Raw genomic sequence first — 27,236 nt, 5'->3', positions numbered from 1 at the left:
CTTCCCCTGCACAGGTCCTCAGGGGAGCGCAGGCCCCGGGGAGGACAGGAGCAGCCAGAGTGATGACAAGTGGCAGCTCCCAGGACGTCGCGGCCGCCCTCGTGACCTGCGCCCACGCGGCCTCTCCCCGCTCTTCTGGTCTGAGTAGACCGATCCGGCCCTAGCCCAGGACCCCCAAAGCACGCCACCCACGGACCCTAACAAAGGCAGGTGACCAGGTCCTGCCTGTCTGCACTCTGCCTTGACCTCCTTGGGTGGCCCCTGGAGACGGTGATGTGTATTTCCTCCAGGACCTGTGCGTAGTCAATGTCTCTGCTTCAATTTCTCTGTGGTCTGTTGAAACTCTGCTCACCATTCAGCAGTCCCTCCCCGCCCCCCCCAGCCCACCTCCATCCCTCCCGCCCCACCGTGCGCCACTTACCAAATGTTAATTTTAACAAGTCATAACGTTTCCCCGTTTGGGAACAGAGGAAATGCAAAGTGATCACAGAACCGCCAGAGGTCACTCAGCAGAGCCCAAGGGCTGGCCCCTCTCTCAGCCCAGAGCGCGGCTCTGGACCCCATATGCTCACTGTTAGCAGGTGAGTGGTCCTCCTGACTTTAGCTCCTGTGTAAGGTCCTTCCTCTCAGTGAGGAGGTGGCTTTCTCCTGTCCCTGCATTGGCTTCAGTCTGTCCAAGTCCCAGAGCTCAGGAGGCCCAAGTCCCCTTTGCACCCCTACCCTCTGACCAGCAGAAGCTGCCTGCAGCCCCTCCTGAGATGGGTTGGTACTTAAAAAATTTTTTTTTTAACGTTTATTTATTTTTGAGACAGAGACAGAGCATGAACGGGGGAGGGACAGAGAGAGAGAGGGAGACACAGAATCCCAAGCAGGCTCCAGGCTCTGAGCTGTCAGCACAGAGCCCGAAGCGGGGCTTGAACTCACCAACAGTGAGATCATGACCTGAGCCGAAGTCGGACACTTAACCGACCAAGCCACCCAGCCAACCCGGCTAGTACTTTTGAAGTTACCTAAACAGCGACTTTGCCTGGTGTAGTCTTTGTGGCTTCATACCTCATTGTCATCAAATACTCATGATGGGGCTCACGCTGCATGGGGAGCCGGACCTGTAAAGAGAGTCTTGATCCCTTGCGGAAACAGACCATTTGAGCTCATCAGAGTTTGTCTTCTCTGCGCCAGGCACTAGGGGGACAGGGGTACCCAGTCTGCTTCCTTGGCTCACAGCCTGCCTAGTGCAGGCGTCTAAAAAGTCATCGTTGTCACCAAGTGCTGGGGAGGTTAAGGAGACTTGGTGGGGAGCCGCTGAAGACGGGGGTTGGGGGAGGAGCGACGCGATCGGAGGAATTTTAGGAAACTCTGGCCGGTGTGGAGCGCGGGGCGAGGGAGGCTGTCTGTGCGCCGGCGCGGACGCTGGATAGGAGCAGAATCCGTACCGCGTTCTCGGGGTGACAGCTCACGAGGCCGTAAAGTCGGTGTTTCCCACCCTGGCCACGCGGCTCGGGAGGCTGACTTGCCGGCCCTGGCTTTCCCCTTGACCCCACCCCGGCCTGCAGTCTCGGGAGATCATTCCCGAAGCCCCTAGGCACCTGAGGCGCAGACGGAGGGAACTTCCCGGCCCACCGCCTCTGATGCTCTGGCCGCTCCGCGACTGGAATCTCCTACAGCCAAACGCGGTACTTGGCGGCTTTCGTCCTTCGCCGCAAACCGGCTGCGCGAGAGACTCCGGCGGAGGCCGCCGAAGGTCAGCGGGCCTCCGTTTCGCCGGCAACGGTGGGCGGCCCGCCTGACGCATGCGCGGCCGCCCTCCGCTGCCTTGGACTACAACTCCCGCCGTGCTCGGCGCGCTCCCGTCCCCGGGCTCCCGGAAGTGGAGCCCGGGGGGGCGTTTCCGACCTTCGAGCGGGGGCGAGCGGACGGGCTGGTTCCGGGAGGCGCCGGGAGCGAGGACCCCGATGCCGGCCAGCGGAGCCCGCGATGGCTTCCGCTGGAGGCGGCGACTGCGAGGGCGCCGCGCCGGAGGCGGACCGCCCTCACCAGCGGCCCTTCCTGATCGGGGTGAGCGGCGGCACCGCGAGCGGGAAGGTAAGGGGCTGAGCGGCCCGGCGGGGCCTGCGTGCAGCTCGATCCCCGGCCCCCTGAGACTCCGGGCGGCCCCTTGCGGCCTCTAGCCAGAGAAGAGACCCCAGCTCCGGCTGCCAAGGCGCCCCCCTCTAGGGTGTGGGCGGAGCGGGGGGCGGAGGGGCGCAGGGCTGCGGCCGTGGTGGGCGGGCGGGGCGGGGGGCGCTTGCCCTCGGGCCCCCACCCCCACAGCCTTCCCGCCGGCCTGGTTCCTCTGGGGCCCCCAGTGCGTGCTGCCCCTGCCAGTGCCCCGCGGCCCTACCCCGAGCCCAGCCCCGCCTGTCGCCGGCCTGCTGGGCAGTCAGTCCGTGGGGGCTGGCGGGTCGGTGTCCCCAGAAGCCAGCTCCCTGCAGAAACGGCCGGGAAAGGGCCGCCCCGTGGCGGGAGGAGCGGGTCCAGGCGGGAATCCTGTTTGTGTATTCCCAGTCCACTGTGTGTGAGAAGATCATGGAGCTGCTGGGCCAGAACGAAGTGGACCACCGGCAGCGGAAGCTGGTCATCCTGAGCCAAGATAGGTTCTACAAGGTCCTGACTGCAGAGCAGAAAGCCAAGGCATTGAAGGGCCAGTACAATTTCGACCACCCAGGTGCAGCGCGAGACCCTGAGGGGAGCAGGGGAGGACAGGCCAAGGGGTCTGGGCTCCAGGGTCGGACGGGGATGCAGAGAGGCCCGAGTGCTTCCATGGAATTTGCCTGGCCCCCTGGGCCCCGAGCGGCCCCCCAGGCGTTCCCGGCTTCCTTGGTTGGAGCCGGCCAGGAAGTCCCAGGAAGTCGTCTCGGCGGAGGGGGAGAAATCCATGCACCCCTCCAGCTGTTTGGGGTCCTTTGTGCACAGCGTTTTACATTTCCCCACCTGCCCTGGGGCCAAAGTCCTTGAGAGGCCAGCAGGGGAAGCAGTGGGTAAACCAGAGGGCGGACTCTGGTCTGATCTGGTCTGGTCAGGGGACAGGTGGAAATGGGGTAGATGAGGGGAGAGAGCCAGCCTGCCCTTGCCTGCCACTGCTAGGAGATTTCACCCTGTGGCTGGCACCCATCTTTCTTTCTTGGGGGTCACGTGGGAGGAAGGCCTGAGGAGTGTCCGTCGGTGGTTATTTCTCAGAAACGGAAGCAGATGGGGGCGCCTGGGTGGCTCAGTCGGTTAGGCGTCCGCCTTCGGCTCAGGTCACGATCTCACGGTTTGTGGGTTCGAGCCCCACGTCGGGCTCTGTGCTGACAGCTCAGAGCCTCGAGCCTGCTTGGGATTCTGTGTCTCCCTCTTTCTCTACCCCTCCCTCAGTCACGCTCTGTCTCTCAAAATAAATAAACGTTAAAAAAAAGAAAAATAGAAGTAGATTTCTAACCCACCTACCTCCCTGGGCTGGCCACTCAGGAAATCACTGGGTGCAGACTTCTGTGTGGGACAGGGAACCTGGGCAGCGGCCCCGTAAACGTAGTCTGCAGGGGCGGCTCCCAGTCCAAAATGTTCCTGGGGGTCGTGGCTGGCCGACCCCGAGGCAGAGGAAGTCGCTCCGTCCCCGGCACAAGGGCACCTGGATAGATAGTCTTGCCTTTTGTTCTGTCCCCCGCAGATGCTTTTGATAACGATTTGATGCACAGGACTCTGAAAAACATCGTGGAGGGCAAAACCGTCGAGGTCCCAACCTATGATTTTGTGACCCACTCCAGGTGAGCAGTGGTTCCAGGGAGAGGGACCGTGTGCAGGGGGGGCGGGGGCGGCTAGCGCGTCCCCGCCGGGGCGTCCACAGACTGACCTGCGGCAGCCTTGCCCTGTGGTCTCTCTGCATACACACCCCTCCCCCGCTGTGATCTGTCCCCCTCCACGCCGACGGGGCCCGGGCCCCCCGGGACCCCGGATCGCCAGCAGGGCCCATCTCTGGGTCTCACCTCACAGGTTACCGGAGACCACGGTGGTCTACCCTGCAGATGTGGTCCTGTTTGAGGGCATCTTGGTGTTCTACAGCCAGGAGGTCCGCGACATGTTTCACCTGCGCCTCTTTGTGGACACGGACTCGGACGTCAGGCTGTCGAGAAGAGGTGAGGCGGACGCGGGCCTCTCTGCCCCTGGCCGAGGCCGGCCGCCGGTCCTCACCGCCCTCCTCTTCTTGCCCCAGTTCTCCGGGACGTGCACCGCGGGAGGGATCTGGAGCAGATTCTGACCCAGTACACCACCTTCGTGAAGCCGGCCTTCGAGGAGTTCTGCCTGCCGGTACCTTTTGCCTACTCGGGACCCTCCTTTTCTCCCTTTTCGAGAGGGACCCCTGGCGCCCTGTTCCGTGAGAGCTGAATCGTGGGTGCACAGGGTCCGATTTACGAATGGAGAGATTAGCCCACCGCACCTCGTTCCCAGGCTGTTCCCAGGCCGGTCCCAGCTCTCGAAGCGTCTTTTGCGTTATCACTTTCTCTGCCTCGAAAAGCCCCTCGTCCCCCACGTCCACGCGGCTCACCTCCTCTCTGCTGCGGGCCTTGACTCACCGCACGTGCTCACCCCAGGAACCCCCTGCTCCCCCTTCTCCAGGCACCTCTGGTCTCACACTCCCTGCTTTGCTGGCCCCTCTCAGAACGGGAAACGCCACGAAGGCAGGGACGTGTTTGTTCGCGGCCCAAACGGACACAGATCTGGCACACCGTAGGCACTTCGTCCCCCTGTCCCTGCCGCGTGTTTCTCCAGGCTGCACGTGGCTGGCTCTCCAGGTCCAGGTGGCCTGCGGGGAGGCCTTCACTGTTGCACGGCCATCTGTCGTGTCCTCCACCGTCTGTCCTAACTAGATAGGGTTTCAAGGTGCTTCTCAGGGGAAACTTAATATTTTGCTTCTTAAAAGTGAAATACGGCACAAAGGCACTCGAACGCGGCTTCCTGCTTCGGTTAAGTTGGACAAACGAATTCCCTCTCCCGTTGCTTGAAGAGAACGTTTTTTAATCTCACGTTCACGTTTCCTGAAGCGTCCGGAGAATGGTTAGAGAAGTAAATGGTTATATCCTGTTATTCACAGGAAGATGTTCGGCAAAATAGGTGGTTTACGGCAAAACTCTGGGTGCCCGGTCTGACGGTGACCCTGCGTGGACCGCCCTTGAACTTGCCACTCGTTTTACTCACAGCCTCACACCGAGTCCAGCCTGGGTGGCCGTGTCCCTCCCCCACCCCCCGGGAGCACGACCTTTCTCAGCTCTGCATTGGGTTCCATCCCTCCTGCCCCTCGCCGTCCCCTCGTCTGCACCCCACCAGTGAGCAAACCTTGTGGAACCAGCCTGGCCCCCTGTTGTCACGTTCTCGGTGGGTCCCCACCGCCGGCCCGTGTGGCTCATCTCTTGTGACGTGCCCTGTTGGTCCGTATCGACACACCTGCGACATTGCACACTCTGCGGGTCGGTCCCTCAGCCCCGACCCGTTTCTCTTTGCTCTCCCTCTGCTTTGCCTGATTCACGTGTGTCCCCCTCAGTGGCATCTAGTTGGGGTCGCTCCTCGGTGGCCCCGTACCCAGAGGGGCACCTGCTGGGGAGGGGTTAGCGAGGGAGCAGGTGCTGACGACGGCCAGGATCCAGTCTGCTGCCACTGGCCTGCTCACCGCACCGGGCCTCCTGCAGAAAGCTTCCTAGTTCCTGAGGAGGAAGGTCACGTGGTGTGGCGGGACGCCCCGCTGCACTTGGCTCGGTGCGCTGTTTGCACAGAGAAATGTTCCCACGGTGGTGTCCACGGGAAAGCGTGAGAGACACCAGGGGAGAGACACGTCTCTTCCGGCTGCCTCCGCTTCTCCTTCTTGTTTTGCCTCTCGGGCCACTGCCTCCGGCTCCTGGCTAAGCCCTGAATCCCGGCCCCACTGTCTGCCACGACACCGGTCCCTGCCACGCCCTGGGGCTGATTGAATCTGGCCTCAAACAACTAGAAGTCACCCCGGGGGGGTGGGGGGGGGACAGATCCTTACGAGACCCCCCTTTCTGCCTTGCAGACGAAGAAGTATGCCGACGTGATCATCCCCCGAGGGGTGGACAACATGGGTAAGAACCCGCCCCGCCTCCTCCGTCTGCCCCCCGGAGCCCCAAAGCAGACCCTGCCCGGTCCTGGCACCGTTCCTGAGGCTGGGACGGCTGCCTGTCCGTGCACGTTAACGACACAGGTTCCAAGTATCAAAAAAGGGGTTTGACACGTCGTACACCTTAAGCTGACCCGATGCCGGTCGCCAGTTATAGCTCAGTAAAGCTGGGAAAAGATGTGTATCGACGGGGGGAGTCCCTCGTTCACAGAGAGCGGCCAACCCAGGCTCTTGGTTCACAGAAAGCCCCGCAGACCAGGCCGCCGAGTTTTACTGTGCTCACTGCCCGACCCGCGTCTGTCTGTCTGCTGAGACGCGGTGCCACCAGGCCCAGGGCCGCCGCGGGCAGGCGCGGCCCAGCGAGCCCGCGGCAGATTTTTCGCTGGCCTGGAGGCCTCGAGGGGGAACGGGCGCGGCTAAGTGCGCTCTGTCTCTGCCGCAGTGGCCATCAACCTGATTGTGCAGCACATCCAGGACATCCTGAGCGGCGACATCTGCAAGTGGCACCGAGGGTCCAACGGGCGGAGCTACAAGAGGACGTTTCCGGAGCCGGGAGACCGTCCCGCGGTGCTGACCTCCGGCAAGCGATCGCACTTGGAGTCCAGCAGCAGGCCCCACTGAGTGGCGGGGTGCCCAGCCTCCCGGGCAGGCCCCCCGCCCCCGCCCCGACAGACTGTTCGGGCTGTGTCCGGAGATGCCTGCCCGCCCCCCCCCCCCCCCCCGGGGACGCAGCTGCTGCTTCCTCTCTGCGTCTCACGGTACAGACGGGGGGTGGGGGTGGGGCGCAAGGATCACGGGGTTCCTCCCTGTTGTGGGCAGACCTGCACCTGTGACACTCAGCCCCCCGGGATGGCGGCAGGCCCTCCTGCTGCCTTCACCTGCTTCCTCACGTTCAGGAAGCTTCGAGTCCGTCTTTAAGTTCCTGAGAAGCGTGCCCCAGAACGTGTGGCGAGCAAGTCACGTTATTTCGGGAGCATCGGGCAGCCCGCCTGGACGCGGTGGCTGTCCCAGCGTGTTCGACGGGAACCCACGGCGTGAGGGACTTTGTCCAGGACGATCTGGTTCCCACACAACGTGTGACCGAAACATAGGTTTGGAGAGGGAGCGTTTCCCCTTTTTACGTGTTACACGTGCGAGTGTTTTGTTTCGTTGTTATTTATTCTACCGTTAGTTGTGACTAGTGACGGAGTCTCGTGCCCCACAGTGGGGTGCGACCCGGTCTGGCACGCACGGATGTAGGAGCCACGGAGGGGTCTCCTTCCTCCTGGCCTGTGCGCCAAGGGCAGAGTCGAGGAAGGAGCCCTGGGAACAAGCTTCCCTCAGCCAGCCTCGGCCGCAGGGGACGGGCCCCGCTCCCCCGGCCCGAGCCCCGTCCCCGGCCCTGCGGGTCGGGACAGGAGGCAGGCTGGCGCCCGCCGTGTCCACACACAGTCCTACTCGGGGTCAGGCCTCCCCGCTTGCAGGAGCCGCCTGGGCCCCGCGTGCTCTGCGGACAGGCCTTCCCGGGTCGGGGCGCACCGTCCAAAGGCAGCCCGTCTCCCTGCATACACCTAGAGTCCGCGGCCGCACAGACGGTGCCCGGGCTCCATGTCGTCCTGCTTTGTCTTCCCCTCCCCAGTGGCACCGTTCCTGTAAAAGCGACGCTTTGCCGTTGCCACCGGCTAAACCGCACGGGCACTTCGGGTTTCCTTCTAGCGAGTACTGTGTGTAGTGACACGGATGGGACCTCAGTTGGGCTTGGCCGAGCTCCGTGGCTGCTTTCGGAGGTGTGTGTGACAGTCTTGTCCAGGTTATGTTCTCCCCTTCTGGAGGGAGAATCGATAAATAACACCAGTTACCAATACCAATTTGTCCCTTTTTTAATTCTACACGGGAGGCAGGTTCAGGACACGGATCCGCGGGGCTGGAATACACGTCACGTGCTGCAGGTGCCGCTCGGCCACGCACCTCAGCCGAACCCCGCAGGGGCGGGGGGTTGAGAGTCGGCGGCAGTGAGGGTCCTCACTGCAGCGGCCAGAATCCCACCTCTGCTTCTTCAAAGGCTTCTCACTCGGTAGCTCGTGTGACACCACCGTGTTCAGAGCGCGTCCTCAAGACCTCACCGGGGGCAGGGGCTGAGACCGCCATAGCCCAGCAGGTCCAGCGGGCGCTCGGGAGAGAGACCGGGGCCTTGGCTGGCGCGACCCTCGCTCCCTTCCTGCTTCTCCTCCCGCGTGAGTCCCACACTAGCCTGGTTCGGGAGGTTCTTGGGCGTTAGTGGACCCAGAAGGCCGCATTCTTTAACGCCTGGAACAAAGAAACTTTGTTGCTCAAAACGAACTTTGCTTATCCGGGGACTGTTTGAAAAATGAAACCGCGGTAGGCCGGCCAGCCGGCCAGGCTTAGGGCTACCCTGTCACAAGAACACCCCCGTAGAAGTTCTGCCTCGCCCCGGCCCCGGCCCAGACCTTCACCGGGTTTGTGTCCTGCTAGTATTTGCGAATCAAAATGTCCCAGCTGTCCTTCCAGCGAAGGGCCTTCAGTTCGCTGGGGGAGAGTGACTTGTCCCCGTAGGTGAGTGGGCGCAGCGTGTTGAACACGTGACAGGCACAGGAGTACCACGCCACAAGCAGGGCGCTGAAGAGGCTCCTCAGGAGCTGGGTCCTGCGGGCACCAGGGCAGGGCACGGGCATGAGGGACCCTGTCACCCTCCTCACGCCCTGCCTGATGTGCCGAAAGTGACCCTCGTGCACCTTCCCGAATCTTCCATCTACACCCACGATCCCACAGTAGCGTCCCCACGTCCAGCGTCATCGCACCACAGCCCTCCCGAGAGGCTCTGCGGCCCCTGACCACCCGGATCCCGAGTCCATGCCCTTTGGGCCAGCTTCCAGAACTCGGGTTTACACATCTCTGCTGTAGCTCTGTGCACCGGGCAGCCCCGCCACGGGGGTCCTTCCCCGTCTCCCACACCCGCACCTCCTCTCCCAGCCAGCCCCAGCTTCCTCCCCTGGCGTCCCTGCTGGGACCTTAGCCCGTCCCACGCCACACTGAAGCCGTCACTCCGGGGCCCCGGGGAGGGCCTGTACCTGCACAGGTGGTCGCTGATGTGCTGCAAGACCACAGGGAGCAGAAGGATCTGGAAGGTGAGCGCCGGCAGGTAGTGGTACAGGAAGAGCGTCTTCTCCATCAGGAAGAAGGGGACGTAGTTCACCGCCCAGCCGCCGGCACACAGAGCCCCCGCCAGCACCCAGCGCAGCCAGGAATCTGGGGCGGGAAGGTCGCCCTGAGCCAGCGCTGCTGACTCGGGCCTCGCCCGCAAAGGCCCTGTGGGTCCCTGGAGCCGCCTGCCTCATCTTTCAGGGTGCCCACTCGCTCCTCCCCCGCCTCCTGACCCTTCCCGTGATCTCTGGGGAAAGAGCGGACTGTGTCGTAAGAACTTTCCAGTGGCTTCCTGCGGGGTCCTCACCATCCCGACCCTCTGAGCCACACCAGCCCCCGGGGTGGGCGGGGGGCAGGCCCAGCTGGTCCCCACGGTCCCCGGCTTGTCCGGGATCACCACCAGGTGGGTCAGCCTCCCGTAAGAGCCATAAGGGGCTGTGTTTGTGCGCCCGGCCGGCCCGCTGGGTCCAAGAGTCAGCGGGAAGAGTGGAGACGGGCCACACGGCTCCCGAGGCCTTTGTGGCCCCGCCCTGCCCAGGTCCTTACAGCTTTTCTGTCTCAAGATGGTTTATAGTGGTTTCTATTACTGTAAAGCACCCCTGCCCAAGAGATCGCCTGCTGGCCACTCTGTGCCATCCAGCCATGCCGGAGCGTGCAGGCACTCAGGCTGTCACGTCCTGAGGTCACAGCAAGCGCTGCCTGGTACCCACACGTCCCCGGAGAAGCCTCTGGCACAACCGGGGAAGTCAACCGCAACATTTTGTCTCTAGGGAGACAAACATTGATTTAAGTTCCTTCTATGCAGAAAATCGTCTAAGGTGCAGGATCCTGGTGAGGCCGGGCTGTCACCGGAAGTGCTGTGAATGCCCGTCAGAAACAAGCTGCACATTCGGGGCACCTGGGGGGCTCAGTCGGTTAAGCGTCTGACCGGCTCAGGGCACAATCTCGCGACTCACAAGCTCGTGAGTTCGAGCCCGGCGCTTGGCGCTTGGAGCCTGGAGCCTGGAGCCTGCTTCGGATTCTGTGTCTCCCTCTCTCCCTGCCCCTCTGCTGCTCACGCTCTCTTTTTTTAATGTTTGCTTTTGAGAAAGAGACAAAAAGAAAGAAACTGGCTGCACTAACCCTCAGGGAGGTCACAGATCTTTCTTCGGCGTCTAAGCAGGTACCAGAAGAAGAGCAGAGCGTAGACCACAGTGGCGAGGCTGGCCGAAGCCCAGATCACGACATTCCCAAGCAGGTGGATCTGAGCCTGTAAGCACACAGGGACACACCGTCGGCCATCGACCGCCCAGAGGGATAAACCCTCGAGGACGCTCGCCTGTCTGCCGGCCTTCAGCTCAAACGCTGGCACAGGCTGGGACCCCACTGCTGATGGACGTGCCTATTCCCAATGAGTCTCCCTCTGGAAAAGTGCTAAGCTCCTTGATCTGGTAGGCAGAAACCCAGCCGGGCGCGGCCGGCACTCTTACGTTATCAAGTGCCAACCCAGAGCCACAAAGGGCCAAGGACCCTGCTTCCCGGCAAGTGATGGCTCGTCCCCCGCTCCGGCGGGAACGAGAGAGGTGAGCGTTCTCAGCATGAAAATTTGGGGAATATCTGCTGGCAACCGACTGGGCGCCAGCTCCAGGGCCGTTGGTCCTACTGGGACAAGAGGGACGACACACATGGAAACGGCACTGGCAGGCTCGGCCGCTCATGCTCCGCGGAAAATACAGCTTTTGTCAGGAGAGGGGAACAGCGTTGCTCCCCCCAGAGCAGTAAAGCCTGGTTTCTGTCAAGGTGCAGACGCGTAGGACCTTACTCGTCACGTGAGGGAGGGAGCACTCTCCCGGCAGGAGCACTGACCCTGCGCTACCGACTCGTGTAGGGAGAAAGCCCAACGTGGGCTTCTGTGCGGAGGAAGGCCCTGGAGGAAGCCAGGCTGGGTAGGACGCGGTGGCTGCTCTTAACGCCACGGGAGTCTCGAGGGACGACTGTGACGGCCGCCCACTTACGACCAGCGTGAGCACCCACTTACGCTGGTCCTGGGATGCAGCCAGTACGCGATGCTGGTGTCCAGCGTGACCCAGTCCAGTGGCGACGAGCTGTACTTGTGCTCCGAGCCGTCGCTCTTGGCCGTCAGCATTCTCCACTGCAACAAGGCCACAGGCTTGAGGCGGGCGGACAGCCAGACGCCTCAGCGCGCAGGGACCTGTCCCGGTCACGGGGGCATCCCGCTCCCCCTGAGACGCGGCCCCAGAGCTCCAACCACCCTGTCTGCAGACAAGAGAACTGAACTTGGTGCTGAGAACGCTTTTAGAGACGGGAGGCCGGCTTTCTGCTTCTGACCTCTCTCGGGCCCCATCGTGTTGACCGTGGCACGCGATGACCTGACCCGGGGGGCTCAGCGTGTGCCACGCTGCTGGCTGGGCTCTGACTACTCCTGCCCCCGACGTCACAGGCCCCCCCGGGCTGTCAGTGGGGCACTGGCCACTTCCAGAGACAGAGGAGCCCGCCCCACTGAGCCAGGCCCCAGGCTGACGCCGGGGAGGGAGCCGCTCTCCGGGGCGCAGTGCCGTGTGGCCGGGAGCCCGCTCCCCCACGCAGAGCCGTGGTGCGCCCACCCACCCGCCCCCACCACGTCACCTGCAGCTCCAGGAACCTGGCCAGGAAGCTCAGGTTCCTGTGGACGTCCATCTGCGTGGGCGAGTGCAATTCCACTTCTCTCTCCTTCTGCTCCTGGCCTGACAGACACACCGGACCCAGAAGAACGTGAGCGGAAGGTCGGGGAGCCCGCGACACAGCCGTCGGCGTGGTGAAAAGCGGGCCTCCCCCTCCTCAGACCGCCCACAGCGGCTGCGTCAGACCGTGTCACTCCGCTCGGCTCTCCCCCCGCAACGGGACCAAATCTACCCACCAAATCTAGATCCTTCCAGTCAGACAGCTCAGCTCATACCGCCTTCCAGCAACACTTCAGAGTGACGGCTTCGGTTGCTCACGGCTCGGCTGAGTGGGGAGCAGCGTGGACAGCGCGTCCAGCCCCCGCCGGAACCAGAGCCCGCGGGGCCGGCGTCCTGGTAAAGGGGCGGCGACGGGTGGCCAGCAGGCCAGGCCGGACTCACTTTTGCCGTAGCGGTGTTCCTCCACGTTCCACACGGTGCTCTCGTGGTAGCCCCGCGACAGCTTCTCCCCGACGACCTCCAGCTGCCGGAACCCCCAGTCTGGGAGGTGTGCCCCGCTCAGCTGGCAAAACCAAGGGAGGCGGGGCGTGACTGGGAGGCTAGGGGCCCCGGCTCACGCCCGCCGCCCCCGCCAACCGGTCACTTTGTCTGCAGCCCCCAAGGGCGACAGCCTCTCCCCCGTGGGGCCGTCACGGCAGGATTCAGTGGTGAGAAGTTATAAAGTCCTCCCTCGTCAGTGGGCAGGAAACACGGCGAGGACCTTGGCCACATGTGCTGCCCGCTAGGAGCCCGTTCGGCCCGAAGGATCCGTAAACCGATTTCACGAGCCCCCCACCCAGACGGGCGAGCCAGACGCGGCGCCCTCTCACCTTCAGGACCGCGGAGGTGTTCACGTGCACCAGGCGGACCTCGGACAAGATGGTCTTCCAAACCCCCGCGTCGGAGTCTCTGTTTACAATGTCCTGTGAAAGCAGACCCCGTCCGTCGTCTCGTTACGTCCCCCACTTCCTTCCACGGAACGTGAGGACCGGTCACCAGAAGACACTGCCCTAGGCCGACAGGAGGGGCCAAGCTCCGGGAAGCTAAGAGGACGGCGGCCCTGACCTCGCTGCGGACACCCAAGCACAGGTGCCGGTGCCGCGGGTCCGGGACACACGCTGCCCTCCTGCAGAGTTGAGGGACCTCCGAGAGCTCCCTTCTCTGGCAAGTGCACACGTGGTCCCCGACAGGTCCTTGGAAGGGACTCCCCAGAGTGCATTACGGAAACACGAACGTCACAAGAGCACTGGCCTTGTCATATCTTATCACAGCCTCAAGAAGACCCCGTGAGGCCGTGTGCTGCTGGTGAGAACCAGAGGGCCCGGGGGGCCTGGTGGGCACGGCGAGGAGGCCTGGCCGAGGAGCACGGCCCATGCCAGCCATCTTCCGGCCCTGTCCCAGCTCTGTGAGCTCCCGTGGGAAATGTGGGTGCGTGGGGCTGAAGGTGCTACCAGCAGGAGCAGGAGCAGGGGAAGGGAGGGGGGAGGAGGGGGAGGAGGGGGGAAGCGAGGGGAAGAGGGGGAAGGAGGAGGAAAAGAATCAGCGACAGCAGGACGGCAGAAAGGGCGGTGGATAGGACCCTCAGCAGAGATTCCAGGCTGGGCTGGGCACGGAGTGTGTGCGTCCAGCGGGGACATCTGGGGGCGGGGGGAGACGAGCAGACTGCAGGCAGACAGCTCTGCCCACGGAGACGCAAAGCGGGAGACACAGCGTGCACACGAGCACCGACAGCAGCCTCGCGGCCCTGGCTTTGCCCGGACGGCCTACGAGCGGCACCACACCCCGTGGGATGTGCCGGTCACGCCTGCGAGAACCACAAGTGGGGCGAGGAGGCTGGTGTTCGGCGGGCAGCTGTTGCCGCCGCGAGGAAAGCCCGCCTCTCGTTAGGGAGGGCCCCCCAGCGGGTCACCACGCTCAAGGGACTGTAGCGGTGTCTGCGAGCACGTCCTTAACTCCTGCGGGCTCAAGGACCCAGCCACGGAACGCTTTCCTCCTGCCTTCTTTGCTGGACGCGCGTGCAGCCCCGGAGAGTGACTCTGTGGGGACGGCACGTGCCCCTGGAGGCTCCAAGGAAGGGCGACCACAGCGCCCGCCGCCTCAGCGAAGGGCCACCCCAAGGAACCACCTGACTGAAGGGCCAAGCAGCCCCTGGGGAAACTCTGTGGGGGGGGGGGGGGGCGCTGGTTAACATCAGGCTCCTCTGGTCAAGGGAGGGGGGCCGAAGCCCCCGACCCCGTGTGTTCAGTGACCTGGAGGCTGAACAAGCAACCAAGTCAGAGGGAACCTTCACCTGGAGGCCCACGTGAACCATACAGCCGGCGTGGAGCGCTGACCCACCGTTCCGTAACCTCGTCACTGCCTCAGGGGAAGTCTCTGTCCCCAAGGAAAACACCTATGACCTTATGACTAAAAGTCACTAATTTTACATCGAAATCAGAATTGTGTTTTGTTTTTTTTTTTAAGATTTTATTTTTCAGTCGAGAGAACAAGGAGGAGAGAGAATCTTAAGCACGCTCCACACTCTGTGCAGAGCCCGATGCGGGGCTGGATCCCATGACTCTGGGATCACGACCTGAGCTGAAATCCAGAGTTGGATGCTTAATCGACTGAGCCACCCGGGCGCCCCTCCAGATTTTCAAGTCATCTCTACGCCCGACGTGGGGCTCGAACTCAGGACCCTGAGATCAAGAGTCACCCGCTCCGCCGAGGGAGCCCCTGGGCGCCCCTGAATCGGAACCGTTCCAAGTGGCGGTTCTGAACGGTCACATTACAAAGGATGCAGTACTGACGGCCACTGAGCCCCGTTTCCGGTGGGGACTCACCAGTCTCCAGAGGTTCTGAGGAGGCATGGAGATGTTGTAGTCGATGTAGCAGGACACCTCCTGCGAGTGGGGGCTCAGGGGCGCCGCGACGTCGTGCCTGGAGAAGGAAACAGGCTTGCGGAGGGACTGCCTCAGGCTGCTCTGAAAAGGTGTTCACGAGGTCTGCGAGGGTCCCCGAGGACACACCACCCTGGGGCTTGCTGATAAACGTGACACCGAGAAGGCAGCCGCCTGCCACAGTCACACCTCTGGGGGAAAGGACACGTGACGAGGGGTCTGACAGAGGCGTCGTGTCGCTGGACAAGCGCCCACGATCCCCCAGAAGCACGACAACGTGCACCCGGCAGCTCCCGGACAGCCAGGCCTCAGAAACGTCTGGGCTACGAAGAGCACTGTCGGGGGACAAGGTGCCCTCGGTGCCGGCGACCTCCAATGTCCAGAAACACCCACCACCCTCGTTCGCTGTGTCCTACTGTGCGCTGGGCACTATGGAGCAGCTGGGGACCCCACAGGGAACGGAGTCTGTCTCACACCCTGCAGAAGGCAGACCTTCGCACATACGGACAAGAGAGTGCCAGGCTTGTAGGGGACCACCGATAAAACCAAAGTAGCAGGCAAAGTGCCCGGGCGACGCTCTGAGGAGGTGACGTTTCAGTGGACACGTGGACACAGCAGGCCATGGGGGCGTGAGTCCAAGAACTTTCCAGGCCGATGGAGCAAGTGTCAAGGCCCCAGGGGTGCAGCACTTGGTCGTGTGGGGACAGCAGAGGCCAGGGTGACTGCAGGGAAGGTGACCAGGGGGTCACTAGGGGCAGATCCCAGGGGGCCTGCAGCCAGAAGTGGGGACGTTGAGTGTCAGGGCCACAGCGTGGAATCCACTGGAGTGCTTCTGGCCAAAAGGCCAGCACTGTGTTCACAGGGCGCCGCTGTCGGGGGTGGGGGTAATAGAGGCAGAGGTCGGGGCACCGGCCCCAACAGCACAGGGATCAGGCCTGGCCTGGGCCGCAGTGAGAACGAGGACGGGAAGAAGTGGTCTTATCTGAGGAGAGGAAGGGAACACAGAGAAGGACCCAGGGGGCGGCTCAGCAACTGACTCTTTCCAGAGAGAAGCAGGCCGGAGGCCGGGAACCTGCTGTACCCCAAAGCCAAGGTCTGCGGGGTGGCCTCCGGGGGGAGGCCGGGACCCGAGGCACAATTCACGTGTCCTGGAGAGCCGTGAGATGACCCACGAAGCCGGGTGGAGGAAGAGACGGGGCCCGGGCCCATCGATGTGCGGACGGCTCGGGTCAGGTGAGGTGAGAGCTGAGAACCCACACGTAAGGACCTTTCCCAGCCCCATTGAGCCCGCGTTTGAATCCTTCTCGAATTCACGTTTGCTTCAAGCAACCGGACTTCACATCATCCTGTGCGGGAAGCAACTCCCGTGCTCGCCCCAAACTTGTCTTTCGAAGCTCTGGGGCCTCTCGGGCTCGCACTGCTCCTTCGCGCCCACCGAGTGCAGGGTCCCGCGCGGGGCCGCCCCAGGGGAGGCAGACGCGGCTTCGCCAAACGGAGAGCCCGAGGGGGACCGAGGGGGCCGAGCAGGGACACTCACGTGTTGAGGAAGCGCGTGGTCATGCCGTGCACCAGCTGCACCACGTCTCCATGCCTCACGGGCCTCGGAGGGTTGCTCACCACCAGCTGGTGCCTGCGGGGACAGAGGGCCGGCTGGGACCGAGCTCGGGCCCCCGCAGAAGCACCGCGCCCACCGGGCGGCAAGGGCTCCACATTCTCCCACCGGCGGCAATTTGTATCTTATGGGAGGTGAATTCGTAAAAATCAAAACAGAGAAGTCTGGTTAACTCTTTTCTGAGACCTCAGGCCACTTTCCAAGCTTCCTGTCGTGACCCCGCTCGCCATCACCACGCTCTGGTTGCTCTGTGTTTCTCTACAAACGGCGGAGTGGCAGACACACCTGCACCCGCCCAGAAATCGCTCGAACGGATGGAATCTGTTTTCCGGCAAGCCCTCGATGAAAGCGTACTAAGGGCCCGTCGGGTCGGCACCGTGCGTGCGGTCCACAGTCGGACGTGGCCGCTGGCCTCACGTCACCACAGTAAATGGGGAACACAGCCACCGAGAGAGCAAGCTAAGCAGCAGCCAACGGTTGTGCCACGACGGACACGGGGAAGCCATCGGGCCACCCACAGGGAGGAGGGCGGTCCAGGCCGCCTCCCAGAGGAGCCAGCTGAGTAGGACTCTTCCGGCCAGAGGGGCGGCACGCGTGGAGCCTGCCTCACTCCAGAAACGCAGGGCCGAGGGCAGAGGTCTGGATTGCACTGGATGGGCAACAGCACAGCCTGGCTGACGGAGTGGACTGGGAGAGGGGGACAAGGGGGTCCTCCGTCTGGGAGGCCTGAGCAGGTGAATGCCCGGGGAAGGTGGGGTGGATGGTGACAGAGGAGCGTTTGGGATGCACCTGTACAGAACCCAGGGGTGGCACAGAGAGCGGCCAGTTCACGGAGGAAGGATCTACCCCCCGACTGCGGCTCATCAGCACGGAGCTGCTCTCGGAGCTCCGAGGGAGGAGGTGCACACGGCGAGGAGCCCAGGAGCCGAGCCCTGTCCCGGAGGCCCAGCACCTGCACGCACCTCCCAGGGTCCTTTACGATCCACCAGTTGTTGACGTCTTTGAAGGGGTAACAGGTCACCTGCTGCTGGTGCGAGCTGCCTCGGCCGTTCTCGTATCTGTGAAGGAACCAACACAGAAACGCGTCTGCCAGCGGGCGGCAAGCAGCCTCCTCTCCAGGTCCCTGAGAATGTCACCTAGCAGGGTGGGGGGCCGCGGGGGGGTGGGGAGGATGAACGTCTAAGTCTAAGCGGGGCTGGAAGACTCCGGCAGGAGGCTGTGTCCAGCGTGGAGGGCGCACAGCTGACATGACAGAGCCCGGGCCCCCTGCTCCTCAAGTCCCTCTGTTTTATACACAGAAACGACACGGTTTATTGATAATCAGACTCTCAGAGCCCAAAGTCTTTCTGTCTCGTGTATTTCTTTCTTTTTTCCTTTTTTCCACGCCGTGGAGCCTAACGCAGGGCTTGAACTCATGACCCTGAGATCAAGAGTCAGACGCTTCACCCAGGCGCCCCCCCATGAACTTCATTTACAGTGAAAGCTGGTAACAGTCAAAGTGTGAAACAAACCAAACGTGTTGCAATGTTCGAGTTACAACGGCCACTTTCCTTACATCATGGGGTAGGTGCTCTGGTGGGAATGAAGCCAGCAGGGCACGGGTTTGCCAAAAACGTTCTTCAGAGTGACCTGGGAACCGTAGGCCACCTCCAGGGGCTGGCCCTGCGTGATCCGAGCCAGCCCTCCCTAAGACAAAAGCGAAAAGGTGGCAAGTGAGAAAGGGGGGTGCCGATCTCACCAGCCTCACTGATGGCCACACCTCCATGGGGTGGGGGTGGGGGGGGACATATTCACAGTGGTGGCCGTTGTTATCACGTCACATAACTGTGATGACAGGGGACCTAATCGTAATGTCACGTTAGGTAATCGCCAACACAGCTGCTGAGGACTGGATGCTGGCTCTGGGGCCAGGCGCTCACCTACCCTTCCACAACACCCCTAAGATCCGACAGCATCTTCGGAGAAGGGCAACCCTGTCCATTCAAAAGGTGAGAAAAGTAGGAACGGGATGAGCTGACAGATTTGTGCAAACACCCAGACCAGCACTCAGGAGCGGGTCCGTCTGACTGGAGTCTCCTGTCCTAACCGCCCTGACTGGCACATCTCACTATCGCCGCAAAGTCAGTATGAACGAATGCCAGAGTCGAGCTCGTCCTCGGAAGCATTTGCAGCTGCCCGGAGTTTGCAGGACGTCATGATGTCCCGGGGCAGGTCACACTGAAGAGCTAACCCCTTCATGCAATAGCTCACCGTCAGCATGTGCAGTATTAATTTAAAAATACTAAAACAGACTTCTCTTGACTTGGTTTTCCCCTAAACACTCAACGTTTATGTGAGAAAACTTTGAGTCCACCCTGTTCTCTTTTTTTAATGTTTTTATTTATTTTCGAGACAGGAGAGACAAAGCACGAGCAGGGGAGGGGCAGAGAGAGAGGGAGACACAGAATTGGAAGCAGGCTCCAGGCTCTGAGCTGTCAGCCCAGAGCCCGACGCGGGGCTCGAACCCACGATCCGCGAGATCATGACCTGAGCCGAAGTCGGACGCTTAACCGACTGAGCCACCCAGGCGCCCTGTCCCTGTCCTCTTTCTAAGGGGGCCGTGGCACCGCGTCTTACCTCCAAGCTGGCCTGGAAGGCACTGGACATGATTTGATCGTGGGGCCCAGAGCGGTAGACCAGACTCAGGTGGACGTAAAAGAACAGCAAGTACATGGCGGCCGGGACGACCAACAGAGCTGTCGCGCGGGCCAGCAGGTGACAGAGCACAGAGACCTACACGGGACGGAGACACGTCACGTCCTGCCCCACGCCAAGGCACGCAGGTCAGCAGCAGGGCTCCGGGCTCCACGCGGCCGCCCGTGGGGGGCTCACGGAGGTCTGCCTTTTGAGAAGCCTTTTCTGCCAGCCGCGCCCGTCACAGCCCTCTGCCCCACCCCGGGACAGCCACACGCCCCGCTCTACTTTAGCACCTACGTTTGACAGACTCCGGTCTCCTATCAGGTGCCAGGCGTGGACGCCAGCGACAGCGAGCACGAGCAGGTACGTGAAAACACCCACGTATTTGACGCTGAAAGGACACGATGAGAAGCCGTTGCGACGAGGCTCAGAAGCAGGAGGCCGCCAACGCCGCCTCAGACCCGTGGACCAAACTCACCCCACGGCACAGGAGCAGGCCACTCCGGTCAGCGTCAGCCAAAACCACCAGCTCGGAGAGAAGGGCCTGGGGTCAAAGAGGAAGAGCGAAGCTGGGGACGGGTCACCAAAGACCACCCGAAGGCCAGAGAGGGCACGTTTCTCAGACCTCTCGGGGTCGGCTGGCTGTCCCCGAGCTTCAGGACGGGAAAAACAAATGCTCGTCTCCCAAATGTCGGCCCTGGCAAAATCTCTTTTTAGCCGGGACATCTCTGCAGTTACTTTAAAGTACGCAAAAATGAGAACGTATTTCTGGAGTCAGGAAGGAGCAAAGGGCCAGTCCAGGTGACAAAAGGTAGCCAGCGGGCGGCTCTCCGAAATGAAAAGGCATCAGACCGTCTCAGGTCAACAAACCACCCGAGCCCTTCTTTCTCACGAACTAGGAAGGGCGTGTCACATCCTGCATACCTCTGTTTTTGGGAGTTGGAGAACTTCAGGTAGGACAGCACAGCCAACAGATTAAAGAATATTAACACGGACTCCAAAAGCATTAGCCTTGACTGAGTGATGAGAGCGTTCTCTGTTGCAAAGAGGACACACGTGTCGGTTGTGATGTAGTGAGGGCAGATGTACGAAGGTCGAAGCACCCACGGGAAGGGCCCGCCCTAAAAGTCACGGCACGTGGAGGTGGGAAGTTCGGGACTGGGGGGCCGGACGGGGTGTGGTCCAGAACCACGAAGGCAGGTTCTTAGGCGAGAATCATGCCCAGCAAGACCTATGCAACCCTGGGCGAGTCGCCGAACCTGAGTCTCTATTTTTCTCATTTGCCCAAGGAATACCAACTTGGTGGGGCTGCCCGTTAGGACAGGACACTGGTTCAGGGCCTCCGTTAGAGGGGCCACTCACTCCACAAACCCTAGTTCTTTGTATTTTCTCACATGACTTCTCATCTTAGTTTTCAGTTGTCCATAAACCCGGGCCAGACTTGGCTGGAGGCAGAGGCACCACGGAGCACCCGGGAGCCCCGTCTGGGCAGCCCCACCCCCACATAGGACTGCGCAAGTCTGAACACACGGTCCCGCCACCCTGCAGCCTGGGAGTCAGGTGACTCCCAGAGTCAAATCTGGGCGAACCGGGCACACTTCCCCCCATCCTGGGAGTAGGAGACACCACGGGGGGCGGGGGCACATCTGGGCGCCACGCTCACACATAACAAAGGCCAGTGCTCGGTTCTTCCCTGCGTGACCCCAAAGCAGGCCGAGGCCCGGTCCTACCGATGAGCATCAGCAGGGCGGCCCCCATGGCGGCACAGTGAGAAAAACCAAGCTCCGACAGGATCTGGTAGGCCATGGGGACCGACAGGGCCCCCGTGAGGGCGGGCAGCAGGCGCAGAGACCACACGGGCACGTTGCTGCTGTATTCTGAAAGAACAACCACACTCAGCTGAAGGCACCACGCACACACCTTCATATGCTGCAGCCATGTTTTCCAACAGGGCATCGCGTTCACAGAACCGAAAATGCAAGTCTGCAAGACTAGGGGCCGTGTCAGGAACGAAGGTACAAGCTACAAATGAAAGCTCTGAAACGAGCCGCACGCACTCAAAACCTAGCTCTCGTTACGCCTAAAAACAACGCCCGATGATTCGGGAATTGGTGCTTTCCTCATTTACAAATTTACCTCACTTTTCCCCCAAAACATTGCGGCAATGTAGACAATTTACACGTACAGAAAAGTGACTGTCATCCGATGCCACATATGCAACGTGCTACGTATGCCAAAAACTCAGGATGCGATAGTTACCACGACTAAATGCTAAGAGAGTTACCAGATCTTTCCGAAGTCTTCCGCTTAGACCGAACTTCCCATACCCTGGACACGTCATAAACCACGCTTGTTAATCCCTATGAAAGCCACTCTCCCTCCATTGTGATACGTACACATCAGTAAAGGCCATGAAGATGACTTTTACCTGCTCCGATTCTGTTCCACAAGAAGTTACCATCGAATCCTCCTAAATAACCTGAAACAGAAGATGAATCGGTAACTCAGCCATTCAGCAAACAATTCTGGAGTTGCCAGACCGTGGCAGGGAACAAGGAAACAATGACAAATAATCAGAAATTTCACTTACAGGTCTGATTTCATTATTACTTTTCTTAATAAACTGCCACAATTTTATTCAGTTAGTTGTTTTTTTTCATTTTTCTTTTTTTTTAGTGTTTATTTTTGAAAGAGAGTGAGTGGGGGAGGGGCAGAGAGAGAGAGAGAGAGAGAGAGAGAGAGAGGGAGGGAGGGAGGGAGGGAGAGAGAGAGACACAAAAACACAGAATCTGAAGCAGGCTCCAGGCTCCGAGCTGTCAGCACAGAGCCCAATGTGGGGCCTGAACCCACAAACCGCCCTCGCTTAGAAGTTTTAAAAGGATACTTCTCTCTCGGTAACGAATCCTACCTCCCAGTGCCAGCAGCATGTGGCCAAACGGTGGTCCACTGCCATCCAAAAAGAAGATCCGCTTCATGTAAAAAGAGATGTACTGCCCATAATACACTTCATCGAAACTGAAAAGCAAACCCACGCGAGATTCAACCAGAAATCTTCAGCAAACAAAGGCGCAAGGGCAACCATATACCTGTTCCCAAACAATGTTAGGAAGTGCTCAGCAAAGGTCGGAACTTTTGCCTCAACTGCACTCCGTCCCCAAATACGGAGACACGGGCACGGCATCATCCACCAGGACAGGAGGGAAAACGCACAGAAGAACAGCCACACATACTCTGCAGGTTTGCCTAACACAGACTCTATTTACCCCCACTGTTCCCATTGAGGGACGTGCTAGCAGGCGGCCTACTGAAAAGCCACAGAGACCTGACGCTAATCCCCTCGTTCGCCACCACTTGTGTGACAAAGGGTCCAGAATCACACCTGGTAACCAAACGAAACAGGGGCAGGTGGGAAAGCAAAACACGCAGAAACCAACCGCAACAAATGCTTCAGTCAATCGGGGACATTCGATGACACTGTTGATATTGCCGTTAATTTCTTAGGCGTGCTAACGCTAATATGGTTTTTGTTCTTTAAGACTCGTCATCTTTTAGAACTATACCGAATTACTTAACCATACTGTTTATGACTTGCTTAAAAAGATCCACCACGAGGGAGGGGTGGCTAGGAGTTGATAACTTGTTGAAGCTGGGTGTTTGGTAAGGGTCGTCATACCGTTCTCCCTACTTTTGTGTACGTCCAACGTTTTCGGCCACGAAAAGTTAAACAGAAAGTACACAGGTATTAACCAGAGAGGGGATAGCGCTGCGATAACAGCAGTCACGTCCCGTTTTATAATAAAAGATGCTCTCTTAAGGTCAGTGACGACTCACTTCCGAATTCATCAATCCTCCTCCCTCCACCCTTGATTTTAAGTGGTTACCTAAGCTGTGGCACCTGTTTCACGGGCCAGGTTTCACCTGCTAGAAAACTACGGGTCAAGACGTGATAGGCAGACTCAGCAGGGGCCGTCCGGGGGACAAACCGGCCTCTCCTCTGCCAGAAGCACCTGTCACCAGGAAGCCCAGAATTCCACCCTCCCAACTCCGCTGTTCAGAAAGGCACTTCCGGTCACCGGCGCATGAACAAATGACAACCCTTTCCGAATCCGCCGCCCCCCACCCCCCCCAACGGAGTTGTTTGGCTTACACCACAGCCCTTGGATAGGAGAGCTGCCACAGGCGGCTCAGTAGCCCCATTGCAGTCAGAGCCACAACGTTCAAGTTGATGTCAGCCGTCACCACGACGGGGTGCTTCAAAAATCCCAACATCCCGTAGAAAAGCAAAAGCGGGTCCTCGAAAACACCCTAGAAAGCAAGGGAAGAGATGACGTCGATACATAAGCGGCAAACCTGAAGGCTCCCAAAGGATCACAGTCGCCCTGGCTCTCAGGCGGCTCTAGGAAGAACCATACGCGTCGTGGGGTCATTGAGAGAAAATCGGGAGGACACGAACAGACAACTAAGGTGAGGGTTTGGGAACCTCGTGCCCGAAAATTCACTCATTCAACGACGCACCCCACGAACACCAGCTGAGCACTTCTTGGAAAGGAGCTGCTTTCAGAAGCCCGCTCACCTCGGTGACCTCGACCTTCTGACCCTCAGAAACCTCCTCGTCTGCCGCCAGCATCTCCGCTCCTCCCCTACCCGCCGCAGCACCATCACCTAGGCGCCCCCCTTCTCACCGTGGGGGTGGCTCTGCACCCAGGCGCCCCCGTTTCGTCCCCGAGGCGTCATCTTCCCTTGAGCGCCACTCGTCTTAAGGCTGCATCTACTCGACGCCCCCTTTGTCGCACCAAATAAAGCTGCACCTGGGGTCTGGCGGTCCCCCTCTCCGCAGAGATCTCATCTGCCCCAGGAGGCCTCTACTGCTCTTCCAGACATTCCCCGCCCCCCCCCCCCCATGGGCTGCACTTGTCCCGCGCCACCGTCCGCCCCAAAGGTTCCATTCGCCCGAGTACCCCTCCTTTTCCCAAGGCTGCACCTGCCGGGGCGCCCGCCTTTCTGCTCGCACTAGCCCTCGGTCCCGCCCCCCGTCGGCTAAGACGCCGACGCCGACGCCCCCGCCCCGGCTCGTCTTCAGGCCGCGTACGCGCGTCCCGCGCAGGCTCTCCCGGGTGCCGACCCGGCCCTGGTCCCTGACGCCTCCAACGTACTCGGGTTTCGTCGAGTTCCCGCAGCGCTGCTCCCGCATCCGGCCCCGCCTCGGATCTGCTGGGGGGGGGGGGGGGGCTGACCGTTAGGGCTCCTCGCCGCGCGCGGGGGCGAGGCTGCTCGGCATGCGGCACCGCCCACGCGCCGCCTGCTCGGCGCTCGATTCGCCTTGCCTGCGGAGCCTTACGCGGGGGAGCGCGCGTGCGTCCCGGGCCCGGGCGGCGCGCGTGCGCACAGGCGCGGAGGTCCGCCTCTGTGGTACGTCGTTGGCGGCCTGGGTGGGTGTTCGAGGATCGCCGTGCCCAGGGAACGCTCCGGTGTCTTTTTAAAAAACAAGACAGTAGGGCCTTGTCCGCGTGCCTCTCAGCGCGAGCAACCCGCGTGGGCGTGTCCGCCCCGAGCCCGCGGGTGAGCACGTGCGCCGGGAGGGCGGGCAGGGTCCGTGCGGCCGCTGCGCCCCACGGAACCCGTACCGCCCGGCCCCCCCGCGCCTGCGGTCCCCGCACCCCGCGAGGAGCCTGCCCGAGCCTGCCCTGCAGGAGACACAGCGTCTTTGGCCAGGGAACGGCGGGGCCGGACGGTTAACCGACGGCGACACCACCGTTCTCCCCGGCCTCACTCTTCCTGGGCCTCTGGGGTATGTATGCTTTCGTCTCGAGGACGGGAAGGGTGCTGCTGATTTGAAAACCGCAATTGAGGTTCTTGATCGTCTGCAAGAATTTTTATTTCCGGGAATGTTGGTCAACCCAGCATTAGAGAACATCGGTTAAGTGTGTGGTGATTGAGGCGCCTGCGGGGGCTCAGACGCTTAAGCGGCCGACTCGGGTTCCGCCCTTGTCATGCCCCGCATTGGGCTCTGTGCTAACAACTTGGAACCTGCTTGAGTTTCTCTCCCTCTCTCTGTCCCTCCCCTGCTGGCGCACACACTCTCAAAAATAAATAATGAACTTAAAAAATGTGGTGGTTACTTCTGACAAGCAGGCTTCTCCCAAGGCTGTGTAGACCGTGCCGGGGCTCCCTGGGCCTGGAGAGGAGTGGGGCTGGCTCCTGGTGTAGTTCCCTAAACTCCTGTCCCTGGGGGCAGTAAATCCAGGGAAAGGGTACCGATGCTAGAGCTGAGACAGCCCATGCCCAGGTCCCAATTCAGAAGGAGTCATTTCTTGTGGAAAGTGTCCAACCTGGGAGTGATTCGTAAGCTTCTTACGTTAATTGGTGCCAGGCAGCTACGTTAACTACTACCGTTACCTCTTTGAATCCACACGACCCCATGAGGTGGGCACAGTTCAAAGTGTGCCTCTGGGGTGGGGAAGTGTCCTTCCCAGCTCCCAGTCTTGCAGTTGTGGGGTGTGGGGTGGGCAGCAGAACTGAGAGGATCACCGCTGGGACTCCGATCCAAGCTCTTGATCCTTCACTGGCCCCAGACGAAAGAACTCCTCCCTCCTACCCCAAAGCGCTGCACTCCTTTCTCCTCCCAGCAAAAGAAGGGGTCACCACCAATAAAACGTCAAATCGGGGATGCCTGGCTGGCTCAGAGGGTAGAGGATATACAACCCTTGATCTCAGGGTCATGAGTTCAAGACCCACCTTGGGCATAGAGCTTACTTAAAAATATGAAAAAAAAAAAAAAAGTGACAAATGCTTGCTCCTCTGACCCACCCACTTCTCATGGGAAGCAGGGGGAGGGCAGAGGGCAGGCAGATGTCCTGCACACCTTTAATATCACTCACACGGATAAAGGGCAGAGATTGCTAATGCAAACCCATTTGGAAGATGCACCCCACCTACAGGTTTCGATCCCTTCCCTCCCCCACCTTGCTTTAAAGCATTTCAGCCAAGTCACTCTGGATTTCCTCAAGCACTCTGTAAAAACTCTAATTTTGTCAAATGACGGAAAATCGAGGGACACACAGCCTGAGAAAGCACATTCAGCTTTAGGGCTTTTTTTTTTTTTTTTAATTTTTTTTTATTTAAATAAGGAGAATTCTTTCATATGGAAAGAGCTAGTACAATCACATATTTGAAAGGAGAAACAATAGGTACTGATCGGAGGGAAAGGGCAAAGGGTGAGTGTGCCACCATGGCCTGCTGAATCCATGATTCCGTTTCCCATCCAAGGCAAAAGCTTCCCAGAAAACGTATAAACAAGCTGCACGTTACACCTTTAGCCATCGTCTGCCCTTTCAAATATCTGGTCTACATGAAAAGACAAAGAGAGGAAAGGCCAAAATAAAAACAAAAGGGAACAAAAACAAAACACAACCCTCTTAAGAACAACAACAAAAAACCCAAACCCTTTTACTACACAAGGCATGAAGTCAAAAGCTTAGAGTACAGTATCCCCTTTAAACAATGGAAGAAAGTCATCCACACAGAGCCTTAGTAGAAATTTCCACTCTGAGGCTTCCTAACATGCTGAACACAGGGTCCTGGGGACACGGTCCCCCAGCCAGGGTGGGGAAATGGTGAACAGCAAGATCAGATGCGCCTGAACATCACTAGCCAAATATGTGCTGGTGGTCCTGGAGGAGGGCATGGCTAGGGGACAGTGTCAGACCCCAACACTGAGCCACCCTGTCCCAGGTGAGCTCTGTCTTAGGTCCATCTCATTTTCAAGCAGGATGAGCTGGCTTTCCGGAAGTCTGTGTTTCCCATTCATCACAAACCATGACAAAGCAGAGGCACTCTGCAGTGTCCTCGGTTGTCAAAGGCCATTTCCAACTGACCTTCTAACCCAGGCTTGCTCTGCAAGAAGTGCAAAGGGACATACAGATTTGAGGGGCAACATGCAGCCGCTTGGTGGAGGGAAACAGAACAGCAGGGAGGGGCTTTACGGTTTGCCACACACTGCCTCGGTGGGCCGTCTCTGAACACGGCCGTGCAACCACGTGCACACCCTCGGCCTCCTTGGCTCTGAGCATCATTCACAAACCTCA

The 27,236-nt window shown here is 60.3% G+C and overlaps 2 protein-coding genes across 9 annotated transcripts; one reads left to right on the top strand and one right to left on the bottom strand.

Moving 5' to 3' along the window:
• The first annotated feature begins 1,939 nt into the window (after positions 1-1,939).
• On the top strand, positions 1,940-7,988 carry UCK1 (uridine-cytidine kinase 1). 3 transcript variants are annotated; one of them, XM_060608324.3, is made up of 8 exons: positions 1,940-2,082; positions 2,545-2,704; positions 3,686-3,782; positions 4,009-4,151; positions 4,229-4,323; positions 4,633-4,743; positions 6,062-6,110; positions 6,588-6,865. In XM_060608324.3, exons 1-8 carry the CDS (start codon positions 1,975-1,977, stop codon positions 6,764-6,766), a joined length of 942 nt encoding a protein of 313 aa, XP_060464307.1. In that variant the 5' UTR covers positions 1,940-1,974; the 3' UTR covers positions 6,767-6,865. The 3 variants fall into 3 exon arrangements, with proteins under 3 accessions (XP_060464307.1, XP_060464305.1, XP_078292476.2); XM_060608322.3 differs by lacking the exon at positions 4,633-4,743; XM_078436350.2 differs by lacking the exons at positions 4,229-4,323; positions 4,633-4,743 and having other exon boundaries at positions 6,588-7,988.
• Positions 7,467-24,484, bottom strand: POMT1 (protein O-mannosyltransferase 1). Of its 6 annotated transcripts, none has more exons than XR_013551639.2 (21): positions 23,726-23,744; positions 23,300-23,457; positions 22,061-22,167; positions 21,581-21,631; positions 20,883-21,029; positions 20,077-20,188; positions 19,631-19,696; positions 19,450-19,543; positions 19,093-19,248; positions 18,032-18,162; positions 17,439-17,534; positions 16,402-16,494; positions 14,808-14,904; positions 12,816-12,908; positions 12,388-12,508; positions 11,912-12,009; positions 11,304-11,417; positions 10,409-10,535; positions 9,214-9,391; positions 8,093-8,788; positions 7,467-7,950 (listed from the first exon to the last, which is right to left on the bottom strand). XR_013551639.2 is itself a non-coding variant. In XM_078436348.2 (21 exons), exons 2-20 carry the CDS (start codon positions 23,419-23,421, stop codon positions 8,614-8,616), a joined length of 2,178 nt encoding a protein of 725 aa, XP_078292474.2. In that variant the 5' UTR covers positions 23,422-23,457; positions 23,726-23,744; the 3' UTR covers positions 7,989-8,431; positions 8,593-8,613. The 6 variants fall into 6 exon arrangements, 5 of the variants coding, with proteins under 5 accessions (XP_078292474.2, XP_078292475.2, XP_060464317.3 ...); XM_078436348.2 differs by lacking the exon at positions 7,467-7,950 and having other exon boundaries at positions 7,989-8,431; positions 8,593-8,788; XM_078436349.2 differs by lacking the exon at positions 7,467-7,950 and having other exon boundaries at positions 7,989-8,431; positions 8,599-8,788.
• Positions 24,485-27,236: the final 2,752 nt, after the last annotated feature.

The sequence above is a fragment of the Panthera onca genome, chromosome D4 (assembly GCF_046562875.1).
Source record: "Panthera onca isolate mPanOnc1 chromosome D4, mPanOnc1 haplotype 2, whole genome shotgun sequence".
NCBI classification, from domain to species: Eukaryota; Metazoa; Chordata; class Mammalia; order Carnivora; family Felidae; genus Panthera; species Panthera onca.
This window is presented reverse-complemented; position numbering and strand designations above follow the sequence as displayed.